General features: G+C 56.9%; 1 protein-coding gene across 4 annotated transcripts; it reads left to right on the forward strand.

The window, feature by feature from the left end:
• Positions 1 to 418: 418 nt before the first annotated feature.
• PLCB2 (phospholipase C beta 2) lies at positions 419 to 20,523 on the forward strand. Of its 4 annotated transcripts, none has more exons than XR_011541450.1 (32): positions 419 to 841; positions 4,169 to 4,246; positions 4,835 to 4,903; positions 5,537 to 5,677; positions 5,814 to 5,893; positions 5,979 to 6,032; positions 6,139 to 6,214; positions 9,008 to 9,108; positions 9,268 to 9,434; positions 9,525 to 9,671; positions 9,848 to 10,005; positions 10,282 to 10,364; positions 10,636 to 10,720; positions 11,323 to 11,485; positions 11,625 to 11,728; positions 11,860 to 11,956; positions 13,005 to 13,089; positions 13,227 to 13,351; positions 13,873 to 14,027; positions 14,544 to 14,708; positions 15,298 to 15,397; positions 15,949 to 16,053; positions 16,216 to 16,310; positions 16,449 to 16,524; positions 16,771 to 16,815; positions 16,919 to 17,144; positions 17,224 to 17,392; positions 17,508 to 17,584; positions 17,677 to 17,772; positions 18,242 to 18,339; positions 18,979 to 19,065; positions 19,430 to 20,523. XR_011541450.1 is itself a non-coding variant. In XM_070625379.1 (32 exons), exons 1-32 carry the CDS (start codon positions 758 to 760, stop codon positions 19,631 to 19,633), a joined length of 3,555 nt encoding a protein of 1,184 aa, XP_070481480.1. In that variant the 5' UTR covers positions 419 to 757; the 3' UTR covers positions 19,634 to 20,523. The 4 variants fall into 4 exon arrangements, 2 of the variants coding, with proteins under 2 accessions (XP_070481480.1, XP_070481495.1); XM_070625379.1 differs by having other exon boundaries at positions 18,282 to 18,339; XM_070625394.1 differs by lacking the exons at positions 16,449 to 16,524; positions 16,771 to 16,815; positions 16,919 to 17,144; ... (4 more) ...; positions 18,979 to 19,065; positions 19,430 to 20,523 and having other exon boundaries at positions 16,191 to 16,310.
• Positions 20,524 to 21,625: the final 1,102 nt, after the last annotated feature.

Below are 21,625 nucleotides of genomic sequence, written 5' to 3' on the forward strand. Positions count from 1 at the left end.
AGTTAAGTGTGCGGCAGTGACGTGATTGCCTCACTTGCACCTCATTTTCATGGGGAGGAAGCATTGAGAAAGAGGAGCTGGGTGTTCAGCAAACTTTGCTTATTCAAAACACTCAATCCCAGCTGGGCCCTGCCCCACCCTCAGCTCCCACCTCCAGGGTGGTCCCAGCCTCACCAGCCTCTGGGAGACACCCCTGCGCTCTGGACCCCACCTCTATGGAGGTCCCTTCCCCTGGTGAGCTCCTTGCTCCCTCCCCTCAGTCCCTGCCTGGGCAACAGTGTCCCCAGCAGGTCTCCCTATTGCTCCTTCTCCAGTCCCCCAGCCGCATCTGACCGGGACTACCCCTGGGACCGAGAGGCCCCTGCTCCAAGGAGACGGGCCGCATGACCCGCCTCTCTGTCCTGAAGAGCACAGAGAAGGAAGCCCCGAGCAGGAAGTGCTGAGGCACGAGGCACAGGGTGAGGGCGGGGGCTTCAAGGAGGGCAGCCTGGGCAGACACAGGAGCAGTGACCACAGCCCCCACTGCAGGCAGGCGGGAGGAGGCTGATTTAAAAGGCAGATGGGCCTCTGGCCGAAGCACTCAACTCTGCAGCCAGCCACTGCCACCTGTGGGCTCTAAGAGCACCCAGACTTCCGGACCTACTGGGGCGGGTGCCATGTGAGCCCAGCTTGGCTCCCCTCCTGCCTGCCCTCCTTCCTTCCCTCATCCTACGAGCCTGTGCCAGCGCAGCTTCTCCAAAGAGGGACGCTTGGTACCATGTCTCTGCTCAACTCTGTCCTGCTGCCCCGCAAGGTGAAAAGTTATCTAAGCCAAGGGGAGCGCTTCATCAAATGGGACGATGTGAGTGGGGCCGGGGCCGTGGGCTGCGGGGGAACTGGGGTGGTGGCCGAACTGCTAAGGGCTTTGCTAGGGTGAGTGGGTTGGTTTATGTCTGCCAGGATCCAGGCGCCGCTGGTATGGCTTGGCCAGGCAGCTGTCACAACTGCCTGGATAAACAAACCTAGGGGTGAGAATGTGTGCCCCCAGCATGTGTCCCTGTCCCTGGGCTGTGGGAGATAAGGCTCTGCGTCTGGATGTGAAAAGAGGGTGAGCTGCCTGGGTGGCCGTAGGAGGATGTTTTTTGGGGTCTGGGTCTGTCCTCCCCAAAGTCCCCAAGAAGAGCAGGGTTTGCTGCTCTAGGGTCTCAACGTTAGTGGGAGGAAAGTGCGCCCCAGAGCTGAGGCAGGGCCAGAAACAGAGGTGTACCAGGCCCCTACACCCAGCACAGACACCTGCTCTTGCCCCAGCAGGATGCCCAGACTGGAATCCTTCATCCTTCCCCATCTGGCCCTGGCCCTGGCCCAGGGAAGCCCTGTTCCCTCTTGGGCTTCTGTGGGGCAGCCACTACAGGGTCCTGGACCCCAAGTGAGAACTGATGGCTTCTGCTCCCAGGGGCCTGGGAGGGAATGGACTGACTTCTGCTTCTGCTAGCTGCTCTCAGCCTGGCTGCCTGACGTCTGCCTGTCTGCAGGGGAAGGGGGAAGTCACTTCTTTGCCCTAGATGTCTGTCTCCGCTCTGTCTGCTCCTTCCCAAACGGGGCCTGCTTCCCAGACTCTGGTCCTCCCAGACCCTAAAAATGTTGTGTTGCTGTGGGCCAGGGATTCTCTTGGGCTGGTGAGGAGAACCATATGGGGCTCCTCCTTCAGGGAGGGGAGGCTGCTCGGCTGGCGCACTGTGAGAGTCAGTTCTGGCTGGTCCCAGGAGGGGAACAGGAAGGCTCTGGTGGGGAGGGGAGAGGGCCCTTAGGGCTGGCTCATGCTCCAGGCAGGTGAGATGAAGAGGGCTCTCAGTCTGTGAATTAAGGCAGCCTGGGGCTCTGGCCCTTCGGTGCTGAGCTAAATTGAGTAATCTTGTTGCCATGACTATGGGGAGGGGGCTTTGGTGAGGAGCTTTCTGCTTTCCTAGGAGTGGTGTGGTTGTGCAGTATGGTGGTGGCACGTCCCAGGAGCCTGTGGAATGAGGGAAGTGGCTCAGAATGAAAAGTGAAGTGGCCTCTCTCAGTTCCTCTGGGAAGTGTGTGTAACCTGACTGGGCGGGGGGTCATTAGGGGTGGGGACATGCTCTGTGACGTTCTCTGCAAGCCAGCACCTGTATACCTGGCTGCCCGTTCCCCTCCCCAAGGCAGAACCCTGCGCCGATCCTGGATCCTGACTTCCAAGAGTAGGAATCTCTCAGGCCTAATCACAGGGCGCATTCACCTGTGAGACGGGCCTCTGCCCCAGGCCACCTCGGGCCTGGTTGGCAGATGACCTGGGTATGTCAAGCCACATTGAAGAAGCATGATACCCAGAACATAATGAACTCTGGGCTTCATTTTGTCTCCCACAGCGCCTTACAATGCATTTGGTGGGAGAAGCTCTCCTCCTGCCTGTGGAAAGAAACTCAGCCAGTCACAGGACATTCCATTTGCTCTTGGGGAACAGACAACCGTATGGTCATTTTTCCTCGCAAAACCCAGTCTTATTTCAGAAACTAGCTGTAATTCAACTCCAACCTTAATTTAGAATGACACCTTCTGCCCTCTTCCCTCTGGGAACAGCCTCCAGTGGGCTGCAGGCCCCCTGGAAAGGCCTGTGGTGGATTCCCTGCTCCTCCTCCAAGGCCTGCAAGGGACGGGGTGCAGGCTGGGAAAGGGGTATGAAAGTTCTAAACTGAACAGGTGCTCTCAGAAACCGGCTCACACACTCTGGGCTTGGCCAAAGGTTAAGGCTTATTCTTCCTCTGGTGCACAGTTTTGAGGATTCTCCCCCTGAGCCAGGGCTCTCTTTCTTAGGGTCCTCCTGCCATCTCTGTGTCAGGAGGTCACACAACTACCTCTTCAGCTCCTGCGAATCCAGTTACCACCTTCAGCTGCCTGTGGCTTTGGACTCTCTGCCCCTCTCTCCCAGAGGCCCACTCAGGACCCCAGCAAATACTCACGTGTCCATTGCCCCACTAGTCTCTGGGGTTTCTGGCTCGTCTAGCACCCTGGTGTCTCAGCCTCCAACAGTCAGCCCGTCTGTCACCTGCTTGGTTTCCTGGGCAGGAGTCACACCCAGACTGCTATGCTCCACAACTGCAGGGGTGGCTGAAGCTCTCCAAGGGCGGCTGAAAGCCCGCACTAGGCTGCAGGTGAGGGGTCAGGCAGCCAGCCCTCCCCTGGGGTGGGAAGCGAACGGAGCTCACCACGCAGCTTTCTCCAAAATTAGCCTCCTCACAAGCATTGTCTTCATGCCACCTCTAACCACCCCTCTTCGGAGGACCTTTCTTGGGGCCATTTCCTTTGTAAATTCTGCATGTGGTTTGGTTTGGTGTGCAGCAACGACATGCCTTCTTGGAAACTTCAGGTTTAATATCTTGTTATAGATTCATACAAAGACCGTTAAAATAAAAGGTAGCTCTGAGCTCTGTGAGTGGAGTGGGAACTTAGAGGTGAGTGCATTCATCCCTCACTTGCTCCTTCAGCAACCACGGGGCACAGAGCCCATGGTCTAGGACAGGCTCCTTTCCGGGGAATCCACAAACCCCGGGGGATTTCCCAGATGGGCTTCTGGGTCTCAGAACCAGCCCCCACCCCACTGTCCCAGCATGTTTCAGGAAAGGCTTTTCTGAAGAAGTGAGGCTTCTTGACGGTATTTCAGGTGGAGGAGGGGTGGCTGCTTAGGCTTGGAGGTGGGGCCACACACAGCATCTATGGGACAGTCGATGGACGGGGTGGGGGCTGTCCACGGAGGGGAGGCCCAGGCACGCGGGAAGCCAGGTTGCAGCTGGATTGTGCCGGGCCTTGGACGCAGGCGCAGGAGTTGGGCTCTTGGCTCTCACTGTGTTGAGGCTCCCGGGGGTAGCATGGGGAGAGACATTCTACCCCTTCGGCTGAGTTGCGGCCCTTGAACACAGGGCAGGTCTGGGCCAAGACCCTGTTTGGGGTCTAGAGGGGAAACCCTCTTCTACTCCAGAAATGCCATCTCCAATCCTCTACCCCTCTCCACCCCTGTTCAGAGCTTCAGAGGTTTATGCCCAACCCTTAGCTCTGGAGAACAAAGGCAAATGCCTGTGGCCACCTGGGCTGCCACCTCCTAGCGAGATGGTGAGCTCCAAAACCCTCGCCTGAAGTCTCGGAGCTGGGAGCTGACTCCTTCTCTCTGCAGGAAACCACAACAGCCTCCCCGGTTATCCTCCGCGTGGATCCCAAGGGCTATTACTTATACTGGACGTATCAGAGTAAGGTGAGGCGGCCATACCTACTGGGAACCTGAGCTCCTGCTGATCCATTGAGTCAAAGCAACCTCTTGACTATGTGGGGGTGCAGGGGGGTAGAGGCGTGGAGTATAGAATGACTTGGAAGGGGGACTCTGGGGGATCTCCTGTGGGCGGGGCTATTTGCTTTGGAAGGGAGGATGCAGTCACTCCAACCGTGGCTGCCTCGGGCCCAGATGCTCCAGCCTTAGCCTGCCTTGGAGAGAGAGCGAGAGAGAAAGGAAAAAGAGCCGCTGCTGAAGGCTGGTTCTCGGGAGGAAGGGAGGTGGAGCCTGGGGAGAGTCCCGGATGGTGGAGGGCTGCCTGCAGGACGCAGTTGCAGCTCCGGGGTAACTTGAGTGGCCAGGGAAGGAACGGATGAGAGGAAGGGAGGAGGGTCACCATGCATAGGGAGAACCTGATCGTTGGGAGGGGAATGTTGGGGTCCGGGCGATCCCACACAGTCTTGGCATCAAGACAGGACAGTTGGCCAAGACGTGAGGGGGTATGGAAGCCCCCTCCTCCCTGCTCTTCGTTCCTGACCTGACTTTTGTGTCATATCCCTCCCTCCCCTCCAGGAGATGGAGTTTCTGGATATCACCAGCATCCGGGACACCCGCTTTGGGAAGTTTGCCAAGATACCCAAGGTGGGCCCAGTAGCAGCCCAGGCTCAGCATGGCCACCAGCTCCACGGGGCTGGAGCAGGAGTCCCTTCCGGGGCGGGGGTGAGAGGGGTGGGGAGCCTGGTCTCTGGAGCAAGGGGAAGGCTGCCTGGGCCAAGGAGGGGGCAGGGCTGCTCCCGGGCTTGCTGGGGCTTCAGTCCTAGGGCACAGCGAGCAGAGATGTTGCACAGCTAGCTCCTGCCCCTGGAGCACCCCAGGCTTTCTGGGAGGTTTGCTTGTACCCCACACTCCCTGATCGGTTTGCCTATATTTGCCTAATGCTGGTAGGAAAATTGCAGGAAGGCATTGATGGGAAGTAGGATTTTCTGACACTGGGAGCTAAGTATCTATCTTCAAATGAAAAATGGCAAACCAAATACGCAGGACTCCCAGGCCCCATGGCCTTGGTAAATCTCTTCCTATGGGCCTCTGCCTCACCGTCCCAGCCCCTGGAGTCAGGGATAGGAAGGTGCTGAGGCCTGTGGCTGTTAAGATGGGGATGGGATTCTGCCCCAGGGGGCCACAGTTCAAGTAGCTGAGAGGGAGGGACAGGGAGAGCCACAGTGGGCAGGGATGGGGGCACACCTCCGATCCTAACCATGTCACCACTTGCTGCAGAGCCAGAAGCTCCGGGATGTCTTCAACATGGACTTTCCTGACAATAACTTCCTGCTGAAGACACTCACTGTGGTGTCCGGACCCGACATGGTGGACCTCACCTTCCACAACTTCGTCTCCTACAAGGAGAACGTGGGCAAGGTGCGCACTGGGGGCGCCTGGCCTGGAGCTTGGCACTGAGATAGCCTGGTCTTCCTGAGAGACAGGCCTGGGCCACGGGGTGGTGGGGGCACCTTCGCGGTCAGGGGCCTGACTGCTGTGCTCTTGGGGCCTGCAGGACTGGGCTGAAGATGTACTGGCTCTGGTCAAGCACCCGCTGACGGCCAATGCCCCCCGCAGCACCTTCCTGGACAAGATGTGAGTGCCTGCCTCCCTGGCCCTAGCGTGTGGGGCTAAGGGTGCCAGCCTTGGGGCGTTGACAGGCTGCTTTCTAACCCACCAGCCTGGTCAAGCTCCAGATGCAGCTCAACTTGGAAGGGAAGATTCCTGTGAAGAAGTGAGTTTCCTCTACTCCCTCCCCGCACTTCTCTCCAGCTCCCCAGAGCCTTCCCTCTCCAGGCCTGACCCCTCTCCTTGTCTGGTGCCTTTCTCTGCTCCTTCAGTCTTTTCCAGATGTTTCCTGCTGACCGCAAGCGGGTGGAAGCTGCCCTCAGTGCCTGCCACCTCCCAAAAGGCAAGGTGAGTGGTTCCCCCGTCCCCAGCCCACCTCAGCATTCTCCTTCTCACCTGAGCTGGCTACAACCAGAGGGCAACTTACCCAGGCCTGGTGCAGGGTGAGGAGGGCAGGAATGACAGCACAGTCCCGGCCAACAGCCCGAAATGCCAGTTAACCCTGGAGCCACTGGTTTCTGATACCAGGCACAGAGACAGAACCAGGACAAGGGGGGCGAGGTGCTGAGTTCAGAGCAGGTTGGTCTGCACCCCCTACCCTTGGTGGTGGTGGGGCAGTGGTCAGTGTCCAGGGCAAGCAGCGGGGTGGGTGCCTTCTCATCTAGCCTTGGAATGGAAGTTGAAAGTGGATGGTTTCAGGTGCAAGCCTGGTGGTGCAGTAGTTAAATTTGCACGTTCTGCTTTGGTAGCCCAGGGTTCGCAGGTTTGAATCCCAGGCGCGGTCCTATGCACCGCTTGTCAAGCCATACTGTGGTAGGAGTCCCACATATAAAGTAGAGGAAGATGGGCATGGATGTTAGCTCAGGGCCAGTCTTTCTCTGCAAAAAAGAGGAGGATTGGCGGCAGATGTTAGCTCAGGGTTAATCTTCCTCAAAAAAAAAAATTAAAGAAAAAAAAAGAAAGTGGATGTTTTCAGCCTGGAAGAGTGAGGCAAGGCTGGCAAGACCGGGAGGCAGTCTGCAGGGAGCTGAAGGCTGCAGAGACTAGTTTTGCAGCGGGGGAGGGAGAGGAACAGAACCAAGGGTGAAAGCTGTCAGGACACAGACTTCAGCACGACACGGAAAACATTTTTTCTTTCTTTTTAGTTAATTAATTTTTTATTACAAGTTATATGCGGGCTCACCCCATGAGATGCCTTATGTGAATTACAAAAAGGAGCCCTCTGGGCAGATGCAGCCCTGACCAGGGTTCATGCCTGGCCATGAGAGAGGATCTCAGCCCCCTGACCCCCTCTGCCAGTGCCTTTGTGTAGGGCACCACATGAACCTCACAGAGTCTTTTCTCCTGGTAGGAATTTGGAACATTATAAACAAATAAAACTAAGACCTCATTGAGCACATGTTCACCTGAATCCCGGGAGGAATACTTCCCCGACTGTCACAGCTCTCCATTGCTGCCGAGCCCTTGGTGCAGTCAGTCACAGGGGACGCAAGCATGGGGTTGGACAGAGGGTGGGAATGGGCTCCTGCTGAGGGCCCTACAGCCAGCACTGCTTGCTGCTGTCAGCACACATTCACCCTCCTTTTCTCCTGGCTCCTGAGCTCCCACCTTGGCTAAGCATCCTTGTTTATCAGCTCTCCTTGTGTCCCAGTAGGGGCCACTGACCAGCCTTTGCTTGCAGCTGAGAAGTCCGAGAGCCAGTCTTAGGGAGATCCTGTCTAGCTCTCCCACTGAGACCCTCTGCTGCAAACTAAGATAGATGTCAGCCTTTCTGTATGATCTTGGAAGACATTCCGTGGCTTCTTCTGGGATGGAATGCAAAGGCACAGAATCCCTGAATGCCACTAATCTACTTTCTATTTCTATTTATATAGATTTGCCTCTTCTGGACATTTTGTGTAAATGGAACGATGCAATATATGATCTTTGATGTCAGGCTTCATTCTCTTAGCATAATGTTTTCAAGGTTCATCCATGTCATAGCTTGTATCAGTATTTAATTCCTTTTTATTGCTGAATAATATTCCATCGCGTGGATATGCCACATTTTGCTTATCTGTTTGTCAGTTGATGGACATTTGGGTTGTTTCCACTTTTTGGCTGTTGTGAATAACACTGCTATGAACATTCGTGTACACGATTTTGTCTGGACATATGTTTTCAGTTCTCTTGGGTATATACCTAGGGGTGGAATCATTGGGTCATATGGTAACTCTACATTTAACATTTTGAGGACCTGCCAAACTGTTTTGCCAAGTCACTACACCATTTACCATGCCACCAGCATTGTATGAGAGTTCCAGTTTCTCCATATTCTCACCAACACTTGTTATTGTCTGTCTTTTTCTTATTTTAATCATCCTGTGAAGCAGTATCTCATGGTTCTGATTTGCATTTCTGTAATAACTAATGTTATCGAGCATCTTTTCATGTGCTCATTGGTTATTTGCATACGTTCTTTGGAGAAATGTCTATTCAAATCCATTGCCCATCTTTCAATTGGGTTGTCATTTTCCTGTTAAGTTATCCTTTATTGGATATCTGATTTGCAAATATTTTCTCTCATTCTTTGGGTTGTCTTTTCACTTTCTTCATGGTGTCTTTCAAAGCACGACAGTTTTTAATTTGGATGAACTCCAATTTATCTTTTTTGTTCTTGTTCCCCGTACTTTTTGGTGTCTCCAACTATTATTATTAAATTGTCTATTTCTCTCTTCAATCTTTTCAGTTTTTGCTTCACGCTTCTTGGGGCTCTGTTGTTAGGTGCATTGTTTGTATTCAAAATGCTTCTTTTTGAAAATTTATCCTCCACTTAAAAAAGAAAAAGATAGCCCACTGCTCTGGCAAGCAGCCCCATTTGCTTCTGACCTCTTTTCTCCCGGTTCTGGTCATTCTTTGTTATGATCCAGCCCCAGCCAAGAGACTGGCTGTTGTCCGGATTCAGGGGCAAAGCAAACCAGCTAAGCATGCTCTCTGCTCAGCAACCAGGGCCGTGAAAAGTGGGTGCTTGGGGTGTTCTTGAGGCTCTCCCTGGGCCCTCCCTCTGACCAGGCCCCCTTGTGCAGGGCTGGGCCTGGTTTGTGGTTCTTAACGCTGAGAAGGTGATGGCAGGAGTGTTCGGGTGACTCTCTATCCCCCCAGAATGACGCCATCAATCCTGAGGACTTCCCGGAATCCGTCTACAAGAGTTTCCTCATGAGCCTCTGTCCTCGGCCAGAAATAGATGAGATCTTCACTTCCTAGTGAGCTTCTTGGGCTGGGCTGGGCAGGGGGACAAGGTCATGGCTGCAATTTCCATCCACCATGCTGGCAATTAGGTGGCTTCACTGGAGAAGGGGGTTGTTTGAGCCCCAACCCCAGCCCAGGGAATATAGGCCTGTGCTCCTCTCTCTGGCCTGCAGCCATGCCAAGGCCAAACCCTACATGACCAAGGAGCACCTGGCCAAATTCATCAACCAGAAACAGCGGGATCCCCGCCTCAACTCCTTGCTGTTCCCGCCAGCTCGGCCTGACCAGGTGCAAGGCCTCATCGACAAGTATGAGCCCAGTGGCATCAACGTGCAGAGGGGTGAGGATGAAGGGAACCCCTCACCCTCCACGGGCCTGTCCTGCCCCAGCAGCTGGGCTGCGGCCCTGACAGCAATCCCCTGTCTCCCAGGCCAGTTGTCACCTGAAGGCATGGTGTGGTTTCTCTGTGGGCCGGAGAACAGTTTGCTGGTCCAGGACAAGCTGCTGCTCCACCATGACATGACACAGCCACTCAATCATTACTTCATCAATTCCTCACACAACACCTACCTGACAGGTGGGCCCTGAGAACTCTATTGCTGACCTCTCCTTTTATGGGGGCTGCTCCTGTTCCTTGAATCTCCCACTGGGGTTGCCCGCGGGCTGCCAAGAGGACAGACTATGATGGAGTGGGTGGGAAGAGCTGACTGCCCTTGCGTGAAGCCGCTGACCTGCCCCCTCCCTCGACCTCAGCCGGTCAGTTCTCAGGCCTTTCCTCGGCTGAGATGTACCGCCAGGTGCTGCTGGCTGGCTGCCGCTGTGTGGAGCTGGACTGCTGGAAGGGGAAGACCCCCGACGAGGAGCCCATTATCACCCATGGCTTCACCATGACCACAGACATCTATTTCAAGGTGAGCCTCAGTGTGTGGAGGCTGGTGGCAGGGGCACTAGGGACGGGCCTGGGCCCCAAGCTTTCTGGGGCTGTAGGGAGTGAAACTAGAAAGGAGGAATGGCTGGGAGGCCTTGGACCATTGTGGGGACTAGAGAGGACCAGAGGAGACAGGGGGCCAACAGTGGCCCTCCAGCTGTATGTGTGTATTGAAACTGGGGGGTGGAGGAGGGTGCCATTGGCGGAGGGGAAGCCTGGAGCCCTGACCCCATCTACACTGAGTGCCTTTCTCCTCCAGGAGGCAATTGAAGCTATTGCAGAAAGTGCCTTTAAGACCTCCGCCTACCCTGTCATCCTGTCATTTGAAAACCACGTGGACTCGTGCGTATCCAGGCCCATTCAGCTACCTTCTCTACTCTGTCCCCGTCTCCTGCACAGCTGCCCTCCCCCCAACTTACCCTAGCCTCCAGCCATGCCCTGCAGCTCTCTACCATGTCTCAACACAATCTCTGTGGGACCCCAGGCTCTCTTGCCTGTGTCCCTGCCTCCCCAACCTCCTAGGCCCCTGATCTGGGTCATCAGAGGGCACAAAAGGATGGACAAAGGGTTGGAGCAGAGCTGCTGAGCCCCACCCTACTTCTGCTCCCTGCAGACCTCGCCAACAGGCCAAGATGGCTGAGTACTGCCGGACGATGTTTGGGGACATGCTGCTCACAGAGCCCCTGGAAAAGTTCCCAGTGAGTAGACTCTGCCCTGGAGCATCTGGGCCTTGGGGCTGGGACCCTGGGGCAGGGTGGAGGCCTGGTTAAGGAGGCAGATATTCTCAGAGGATGCTGGGGTTCATTTGGGAGGATCATGAGGCTGGGATCCTACCAGCTGCCACGTGTCCGGCACTGTGCTAGACTGCAGGGGGACATTAGTGACAAAGATGCAGTCGCAGCCCTCAGGTTGCTTACCCCCTCGTGGGGAGACAGACAAGTAACCAGACCATTACAACCAGTGGTTGCTATGGGAGGAGAGTCCTAATCTGGTCTTGGGGATCAGGGAAGGCTTCCTGGAGGAAGTGATGGCTAAGCCAAAACCTGAGGGAGAAACTGGATCTGTCTTGGTGAGAGTGGGAAAGGGTTCTAGGCAGGTGGCATAGGTGAGAGAGAACATCACTGTCTGAGGAACTGGGATACGCTGGGTCAGGCAGGGGTTTAGTGCACAAGGGGAGGTTGGTGAGAGGCTAGGCTGGAGAAGCAGGCAGGGGGCAGATAGAGCGTGGTTTAGTATGAAGGCACTTAGGCTACACTGTGAAGGTGAGGAGATGGTGCTGACACTCTCTCCTCTCCCACAGTTAAAACCAGGCATCCCCCTGCCCAGCCCTGAGGATCTCCGTGGCAAGATCCTCATCAAGAACAAGAAAAACCTGTTTTCCGGCCCAGCAGACCCCAGCAAGGAGCTGGATGGGGAGGCTGAGGGCAGCCCCCCACCCAGTGATCCTGTGGGTGAGGACACAGGTGAGTCATTCTGGGAAGAGTGGGGATGGCAGTGGGGCATCTGGAATGGGAGAGGGGCTGGACCTGGAGGGGATGTGCCAGGGAGCCGGGCTGGTGTGGGGCCCCCCTGCCCCAGTGCTCACAGCACTGTGTGTGGCAGTGTGGGCTGGTGAGGAAGGGACTGAGCTGGAGGAGGAGGTGGAAGAGGAGGAAGAGTCAGGAAGCCTGGACGAAGAAGAGATGAAGAAGATGCAGTCAGATGAGGTGAGTAGGGACAGCCCCAAGGCCCTTCTGTCTCCACTGTAGAGCTTCCCGGGGTGGGGGGCGGTGTGTGGGGCCACATCCCTAGGCTCTGTACTGTCCTCCTCTTCCCCACCCTCCTTTCTCCTCCCTAGGGTACAGCGGGCCTAGAGGTGACAGCTTACGAGGAGATGTCCAGCCTTGTCAATTATATCCAGCCTACCAAGTTCATTTCCTTTGAGTTTTCTGCCCGTGAGTTAGCATGGGGTAGGACTGGGGGTGTGGGTAAGCTAGAAGTTAGGCTAGATTCAGGAGAAAGCCCTTAAGAAGTGTGTCTTGACACCAGAGCAGCTTGACGGGTGGGAGAAGGGGGGCGGTCTCCCCCTTCCTTGGACTCAGGGCTCTGTCTATAAATACCCAGCAGAGGAGTCAGGCAAAGGGCATACTGAAGTGGCAGTGGCTCCCAGTTTCCCGGCACTGAACTGAGGAACTTGGCACCAAGCAGAATGCTCTGGAATGTGTCCGTGACAGGCAGTTCACTTATGACAGGCCACCTCATCCTGGGTGGCCTGGGGCTCCTGCAGCCTCCTGCAGGTTCTGTGACTCCCAAGCTCAGAAGCCCCGGCCCCAGGGCATGAGAGCTCCTGGGAGGGGGTGGAAGGCAGAGAAACCAGCCAGTGCACATCTTTCCCTCGTACCCCTCCCTTTCTGTGCGCTGCCATGCTGTTTGCCTTCATCTTCTCCATGCATACGCACAGGGCAGTCCTCTCACCCTCTGTGTGTGTCCACAACATGAACACCTCTTTGTGTGTATGCTTGTGCACAGTGTATACCTCTGCAATGTTGCCTCTTCATCCCTGGCCCCATAGCCTGCACCCCGACCTGTGCCCACCCATGGCATGTACTGTCCTTGGTGTGTATCTCTCACCTCGTGCCCCCTGCTCATGTTCAGTCATAGCTTGCCCACTTCACTCTCTGCACATCACAGCATGTTCCTGACCCCCTGGGCTCCTCCTAGCAGGTTCTGCACACTCTCTGTGCCCCCACTCTCCAGGACTGTGGCACACACCCCATCCCGGTGCATATCCACTACATATACCCTTTACCCCCAGCGCACAGTTATCCACATAGATCTGCATGCGCCCCCTGCTGGGGTGGGCCCCCCTAAACCTCAGGCCTCAGTGGAAATGCTAGGTTGGAGGGATCTTTGTGCTGGAGGGAGCTGTCCCAGAGGGGACAGCAGGACTGAGGGAGGGGCCAGCCTGACATGGACTCACTTTCTCCTTTCTCTCCTCTACAGAGAAGAACCAAAGTTATGTCATCTCCTCCTTCACAGAGCTCAAGGCTTATGACCTGCTCTCCAAGGCCCCCGTACAGTTTGTGGAGTATCCTTGAGGCCTCAATAGCCAGGGGTCCTGGTTGGGATGGAGAGATGGGGAAGGCCTGGGGACAGGCTCGCAGGGGGGCTATTGGGTCCTCCTGGTGCATGCAGCCTCGGCCGACCTCCTATACTCTGGGGCAGCTACAACAAGCGCCAGATGAGCCGCATTTACCCCAAGGGCACCCGCATGGACTCCTCCAACTACATGCCCCAGATGTTCTGGAATGCTGGTTGCCAGATGGTCGCCCTCAACTTCCAGACGATGGGTGAGGGCACTCCCAGGCCTCTAAGAACCTTCCCTTGCCCCCTGCCCTCCTACCTTCACTCCATCACTGTGGGGGTCTTTAGAACAGACCAAGGTGTCCCGATGTTTGTTTAGGCTCTGGGAGCACATGCAGGTTTGTGAGCGTTTAGGGGTATAAATGCATTAGCTCATGCCTATAGGATTGCATGTAGACGAGTATGGACGTGAAGATGTCAGGGTGCTGGCATGGGTTCTGGCTGCTGTGCCTGAGTGGGACTGTGGGACCACCTGCTCCACTGGCCTCATCTCCCACTATGAGCCTGAAGTCTGGTGGTGCTTTGCTCCTGCTGACTCCAGGTCGTGGACTCTTCCTGAATGATGAGACACCCTAAGGAACCAGGCAGGAACATGAGCAACCCTCATCCTCACGGTCTGCCCAACCTCCCCATTCACAAGACAGGAAAGGCTGGGAAATGTGGAAATAGAGAGTGGGTGCAGACACAGGGCCAGGCTTCGCTCACTGAGTGCCCTTGCCCCCCCCAGACCTGCCCATGCAGCAGAACATGGCGCTGTTTGAGTTCAATGGCCAGAGTGGCTACCTCCTCAAGCATGAGTTCATGCGCCGGCAGGACAAGCAGTTCAACCCTTTCTCTGTGGATGGCATCGACGTGGTGGTGGCCACCACTCTTTCCATTACGGCAAGGCCCTGAGGCGGACAGGTGGCCGGGAGGGCTGGGGTCTTGAGGAGAAAGACACAAGGGCCCCATTCCTCCATTCCCAACCCCCTCCCCCGATATTCTGAAAACTTCAGCCCCAGCCAGTTTGTGCATAGCAAGTTGCCTTGGAAACTGCCTCCTCCTCAGCACTGGAGGCTGCCTCTTGGTCCCCATGGAAACCAAGGGGAAGGGCTGAGGTTGGGGTGGGGGAGGGGAGAAGAGTGGGCAGAGTAGGGCAGCAGGAGCCCCAGGCCCTGGGGGAGGGTGCTATTCCTTCCTTGCCTGGGTGGGAGGTGGGGAGGCCCACACCTCTTCCTTGAATGCTGGAAGCACACTGGTCACGGAGCTCAGCTGTAGCCCTCAGTGGCCAGAGCTGAATGAGGCTCTTCACAGTACCCGAGAATGGGTGTTTCAGCTAGAGGAGCTGGAGGCCCCAGGTGCTGGGGAGAGCCTGGGTGGGGGAGCTGATGCTGGCCTCCCATGGGCCCCCACCCTCAGGTGATCTCTGGGCAGTTCCTGTCAGAACGCAGTGTGCGCACCTATGTGGAAGTGGAGCTGTTTGGCCTTCCTGGGGACCCCAAGAGGCGCTATCGCACCAAGCTGTCACCCAGTACCAACTCCATCAATCCTGTCTGGAAGGAGGAGCCCTTTGTCTTTGAGAAGGTTTGGGGGGGTGGCTAGGGCAGGGTAGGGGTTGGGGTCTGTCTCTACTTCTTGGCTTCTACTTATAGAAAAGAGGAAATAAAGGGACTTCCTTGATCCCCCTCCTCTCCACACCCTCACCCTGTGCCCTCTGAGTTTCAAGAGTCCAAAAGCCAAGTTGACAGAAATTTACTTGGTGGGCAGGATTTGTCTGTGTGTGCATGTGTGTGCGCGCATGCGTGTTTATGTTGGGACTAGAGGCAGAAATGTGAACTCCCAGACCAGGGTGCGGGGTCCCATGGAATCATGGGGGTCTTTTGCCTCCATTGGATACTCACTGGCGAAGCTCCCAAGGGCCATCTGCGCCAGGATCCCAAGGCCCTGGGCTCTTTATCCAGCCCTCTGCCCTGTGTGAGACCAGCCACGGCCTGAACTGTGAGGGTGGCTCTGTGTGTGGCCTCGCGTGTGCCCTCTGTCCTCACCAAATCTGGGAGCATCTGTCATGTTCTTACACTGACCCTAAGACTTCTGGAGCCGGCGGAGGTGGTGGTGGGGGCAGTGTGGCCGCCCTCTCCCGTCCCCAGTTTGTCTTGTCCTGAACTCTCCGTAGATCTTGATGCCAGAGCTGGCCTCCCTCAGGGTGGCTGTGATGGAGGAAGGCAACAAGTTTCTTGGACACCGCATCATCCCCATCAATGCTCTGAATTCTGGTAAGGATAGGGGTCCTTCTTTGCTCTTCCCAGCAGGCCAGCATCAGGAGCCTGTCCTGGGGGCGGGGGGTGGAGGGCAGCTTTAGGGAGGTGGCCCTGAGACTTTACCTAACCCTCTTATGTTATCAGCCCTAAGGAGTGTGGCAGGAGTAGGACCTCTACAAGAAACGGATGGGGTGGGGCGGGGGTGGGTGGGTGACAGAGGCCCACCTAACAGATTGTCTGTAATTTCCTAGAACTACTGGGGCAGTTTCCCAAGTAGCTGACACTTACTGGGCATTTAAAATGAGTTAAGGGCTTATAACACATTCTCACTTAATCCTAACAATAACCACATGAGGTAGACACTATTCTCCCCATTTCACAACTGAGGAAAGTCTCAGAGATTTAAAGTAACCTGCCCAAGTTCACACAGCCAGGCAGGTGCAGGACCAGACTCAGATCTGGCCTCTCTGACTCTGAAGCCAGAAGTCTGGAGTACTGGGCTGCTCCTGTGCAGTGCTGGGAGGCAACGGGCTCTGGCTTACTGCCCACCCCATCATGCCCAACAGGATACCACCATCTATGCCTGCACAGCGAGAGCAACATGCCCCTCACCATGCCTGCACTCTTTGTCTTCCTGGAGATGAAGGACTATGTACCTGACACCTGGGCAGGTAGGAGGCCCCTGGCATGCTGGGAGCCCCAGGCTGTCCATTGCCCTCCCTCTTCCGCAAGCCAGCCTCCAAAGTGGGGAGGACAGGGTATCCTGGGATGAGGGTGGGGGAGGCTTCCAGGTATATCTCCATACCAGGCCCGTGATGCCTCTGTGCACCCAGATCTCACCGTGGCCCTCGCCAATCCCATCAAGTTCTTTAATGCCCAAGATAAGAAGTCTGTGAAGCTCAAGGAAGCCATGGGAGGTCTGCCTGAGGTCTGTGTTGCCTGGTCCCTTGCTAGGGGCCCCCAGGAGCTTTGCCCTCAAGTGGGAGGATGAGGGAGGGGGCGGAGTCCCCGCCTCAGAGATAGAGAGCTGTTGGAGCCACCTTCCCAACCCGCTCTCCCTGCACAGAAGCCCTTCCTGCCTGCGAATCCAGTTCCCAGCCAGGTCAACGGGGCACTGGCCCTAACGAGCAATGGGTCAGCAGGTATGCACTGCTGGGTCCTCCTACCTATTGGAAGGGGCTCGACCTCTCTGGCCGCACCCATAGGCACATCCCAGCTCTTTCAAAAAACTAAGACTTTGACCAGGGGAGGGAACAACTGCATCTGAAGCCTCAGCGCTGGGAGAGTGCGCTGCGGGGGCCCTTACTGCCACCCCAGGGGGCAAGGAGGAGCCCGGCAGAGCCAAGGGGCGCCCAGGCCCCTGAGAGCCCGTCCTGTGGCTCTTGCAGGAGCTGGGGCCAGGGCCAGGGAGGAGGTCACGAAAGAAGCTGCAGGTAAGTTCTGCTGAGCCCGAGGGATCTTGGGGACGCGCCTGGGGCGAGTCCAGGGCTCCTGGGAGCTCTTGGGCGGTGGCACGCCTCACCTCGGCCCCCGCAGAGCCACGGACCGTCAGCCTGGATGAGCTGCGGGAGCTGAAGGGCTTCGCGAAGCTGCAGCGGCGGCACGAGAAGGAGCTTCGGGAGCTGGAGCGGCGCGGCGTGCGGCGCTGGGAGGAGCTGTTGCAGAGGGGTGCGGTGCAGCGGGCCGGGCTCGGGTCGCCGGGCGCGGGGGGCGGCTGCACGGGCCGCAGGCTCGGCCCGGGCAAGGGCTCCCGCAAGAAGAGGTAAGGGCGGCGGCGGCGCTCGGCCCTCCGGGGCACGGGCGGCCCAGGGCTCAGGGCCTGTCCCCCGTGGCTTCCTCAGGAGCCTGCCAGGTGGAGAGGAGCCCACCGGGGCCGCCCCGGGCGAGGGCCCCGAAGGTGAGGACGCGCACGTGCAAGAGCTGCGGGACAGGCTGGAGTTGGAGCTGCTGCAGCTGGGCGAGGAGCACTACGATTGCATCCTGAAGCGCAAAGAGCAGCACGTGGCTGAGGTGCCAGGGTGGGGGAGGGGAGGAAACACAACGCAACCAACCCCTAACCCATCCCCTAACCCACCCCCGCACGACCAAGGACTGCCTTCTAAACCCATCCTTCCTCTCCCCGCAGCAAATCGCCAAGATGATGGAGCTGGCCAGAGAGAAACATGCGGCAGAGCTGAAGACCCTCAAGGAGACCTCAGAGATGTACGACTGCCTCCCACCCCCGCCTGACTCTCTCATCTCCCGGGAGGGCTTAGGCTCAGCAAAACATTGCCCTGATGCCTTTCTGTCTGCAGTGACATCAAAGAGATGAAGAAAAAGCTGGAGGCCAGGAGGCTGGAACGGATCCAGGCCATGATCAAGATCACCACGGACAAGATGGCCCAGGAGAGGTGAGCCCCAGAGGGGAGGCCCAGGGCTGCAGCACTGAGCAGGAACTGCTGCAAGTAGGAAGGGGCCTCCCTACAAGGGAATCCTGACTTGCTTCCCAGAGATGCACCTGTCCCCTGGCTCTTGAAAGTTAATCTCACTTGTGTCACCTCTGATCAGAGTGTCCTCCTTAGGCAAAACACATGCCAATACTATCTGAGCAGAGAGGAGAATTTAACAGAAAATCAAGCATGCAAAGAGGCAGGTGACACCCTGGAACACCTGCTTCCCACCTGTGCTTTCCCATGCATGCCTTGAAGGACAGTGCGTTTCAGAGAGGAATCCTTTCCATCAGAGGGCCCGGGGCTCAGTGGCCCCTCAGATGCTCCTTGGGTCCCCATGCCTACCCCTCTGGCTGACTCCTGCCCCGATAGCATATTTCTCATTTTGCCTACGCCTTGAGGAGTCTTCATCTCATCCAACTCTTCCCAGGGGTCTCCTGTTCTCTCTGAAACTCTGATCACCCCAACAGGTTGAAGAGAGAGGTTAACAACTCCCACATCCAGGAGGTGGTGCAGGTCATCAAGCAGGTGTGTAAGGGCTGTGTCCTTCCCAAACACACACACACACTCCCTCCCTCTCTCCATAGGAGAGAAGAGGTGGCCCCAGGCCTTTACCTTACTCTTAGGAGATGCGTTGGCCAGAGCATCCCAGTGCAGCTAGGGATGGGAGGAGGCAGCGCAGGAGATGGGGAGCCCCTAGGCGGTGGTTGGGATGCCAGCCTAAAGGGGTCTGTTCTGGCCAGCTGCCCTGGATGGAAACAATATGGGCTAGCTGGCTAGAGGAGGATGAGATTGGGGTGGGTGGGGAAGAGGGAGTGAGGGGGCTTCCTGAGCCTCCAAGGAGTCAGAAGAGGAAGGAAAGCCCTGCTGAGAACAGAGCTGAAGCTCCCCTGGGGATTATTAACAACAGTAACAGAGCTGCCATCCACTGCGTTTTGACCTTATGCAGGCGCTAAGCCAGGTGCTGCATGTGAACCGTCTTGTGTAATCCTTGCCAATCCAGCAAGCCGGGTGCTCTTAGCCTCGTTTCACAAATTTAAAAAAGCTGCTCAAAGGTTAAGGAATTTGTCCAAAGTCTTAGAGCTTGTTAACCGGGATTGTAGCTGGAATCCCGCCCAGGCTACCTGTCTGTGCTGTCCTGATTCCTGGCCTCTTGCTCCCACCCAGATGTCAGAGAACCTGGAGAGGGACCAGGAGAAGCTGGAGGAGAAGCAGGCAGCCTGCCTGGAACAGATCCGGGAGATGGAAAAGAAGGTGACAGGGACTCTACCCTGGTCCCCAGCAGACTTGGCCTAACTCGAGGGTGTAAAGGGGCCCAGGTCCAGGGAGCTGCCAGTCTGAAGGTTGCAGGAGGGGGACTCACCCCTCACCAGTGGGTCACAGGCTCTGGTTCCCATGGGGTCCTGAGGCCCTTTCAAATGAGGCAGCTCTGCAGATCCCTGCTTGGTTGGCACACTATCTCCTCAGAGACTCCCTGCTGGGCTCCACTACCCACCCTGCCTCCTAGTCTTCTGGAGCTCTGAACAGACCGGGCATCTCCTTGTTCCACTGTCCAGGGGAGGGAGAGTGGGCAGGTGGCCCCTCCTGAGCCAGGCGGTGGTCCTTGCTCTCCCCGCAGTTTCAGCAAGAGGCGCTGGCAGAGTACGAGACCAGGATGAAGGGCCTGGAGGCCAAGATGAAGGAGTCGGTGAGAGGCTGCCTCAGGGCCTGTTTCCCCTCAGAGGCAGAGGGCAAGCCTGAGAGGCCCTGTGGGGCCTCCGGGGAGCTGTGTGAGCAGGACCCACTTACAGCAGAGGCAGATACCGAGGAGAGCCGCCTCTGATGCCCTCATCCTGCTGGGACATTCTGCAAGGACATTCTCCTGTGTCTGGGACGTGGCTCCATCCCCCCAGGAGGAAAGCCCCAGTACTCTAAGGCTGTGGGAAGCTGGGGTCCCTTGGATGCTGGTGCCCCTTCCTCAACAGCAGGGCTAAAGGAGGAGGCAGGAAGGAGCTACGACCGGGCAGGGGTCCATCTGGGGCCTAGAGGTCCTCTCCAAGCTGACTCCCTGCTCCTCATCCTTCTCCTTCACTTCTGATTCAGTGTCACATATTGCTTGAGGGCAAATGAATATGGACTGGGAGGCTGGAAATGGGGTTCTGGCCCCGTTCTGCCTTTCCTAGTGTGCAGCTAGTGGTGCCCCACTCTGGACTCAGTTTCCAAACCTGGAGGGTTAGGCCTGGCCACCTGGAACCTCCATTCTAGCACCTGTAGTTCAAGCAGGACCAAACTCCAAACCCCCTTGCCATAAAGTGGCGGCTCACCAGGCTTCTAGGCCCCATCTCAGGCCTGCCAGAGATGGTCAGCTCCTGGATACGGAGCCTACCACTACCTGCAGGCTCCATGGGGACCGTGGCTCCCAGGATCCCAGCTGAAGCCCCTTCCCTCGCCTCCTGCCTGTGGGGGATGGGAGGCTGACATGGAAAAGCTGCCTCAGCTGTCTGGCCCTCAGGCTGATGAGATGACTGGGGCTGTGGCTGGTGGTGAGGGGAGAAGCATGGCCTTTTGGGTACTCTCCCACCCAGAGCCTGGCTCACCCCTTTTCCTAGGCTTGGACGGGGTACTTCCTAGTATGTACCCCCGCATCAAGGTCAGCATCATTTTCTCTCCTGACTTCACAAGGTTTATTTATTTTTCTCCATCTTACTCCTACTAAAGAATCCTGTTCCGATATTTCCTGCCTAAGCCTGGCCTCTGTTCTACAAAGAAATGCCCCTGAAATGAAGCAGGCTGGGGGAGAAAACCCTTGAGAGCTGAACGCTGGGGTGAGGTCCCTTCCGGAGCCCAGTGGAATGGCCCTGCCTCTGGGCTTAACAAGGATTCACTTCCCCTTCTGTGGCCCTGATGCCACAACCACTGGAAAATGATGTCATCCCTCTTTTCCACTCCCCACCCAGATGTAGCTCTTCCTAGTCTCCACCCTCTGGGCTGGAGCAGAAGAGACTCATGCAAAGGTGGCCCCCACCCTCTTGGGGAGTCACAAAACTTCAGGCTTCCTGGGCCCTTTTAGGCACGCAGAGTGGTCAGATTCTCAGGCCCCTATGGCAGTCATGGTTGACCCCAACACTTGCTGTAGAGGGGCTTCTGGGCAGCCATTCTCTGCACCTATGACATGGTTCCAAATCCCAAATGGGGACAGGCACTGGCTTGGGAGAGGCAGGGCGGGGTTGATTCTGGGAAGAGGTTGTTTTCCCATCAGACATTTATGGCAAATGCCATTAGCCGTGAGCACCTGTGCCTTTGGAAAATAAACAGGAACCACCCCCATCCCTCTGGGGGCCTACCTCTGGGAACCCAGCAGTCCCTGGCTGCAGGGTGAGGCTAGGGGACGTGCTCATTCCTAGGAGTAAGGCCTGTCATTGACCAGCCTGCATACACGCTGGATACAGCTGAGGGTGAGACACCTCCACCCCAGGGCAGTGCCCTGTCTTCAACCGTCCAGCTAGGCACTCAGCAGCCTCATCTTCCCCCCAACCCAGGGGTAGAACCAGGGAAGGATGAGGATCCAGGGTAGAGGAACTCCCTGACCTGGGCATGGGGGCCTAAGCCAGAGCCCGTGCCTAATAGGGCCCACCGGGCAGCCCCCAGCTTTTGCCAATGACTGATCAGGGGAAGGAGACTGCCTTTCCTGCGCCTCAGCCAGGCTGGGCAGAGTCTCTGAGCCCCCAGTCTGGAGCTGGGAAGCCAGGAATGGGGAAGGGGATGCAATCCTGCCTCCTGGAGAGGCTTCTGCAAAGCAGGCTGGGGGATTCCCCTGAGGCCAGGTCAAGATACC

The sequence above is a fragment of the Equus przewalskii genome, chromosome 1 (assembly GCF_037783145.1).
Source record: "Equus przewalskii isolate Varuska chromosome 1, EquPr2, whole genome shotgun sequence".
Classification (NCBI taxonomy): Eukaryota; Metazoa; Chordata; class Mammalia; order Perissodactyla; family Equidae; genus Equus; species Equus przewalskii.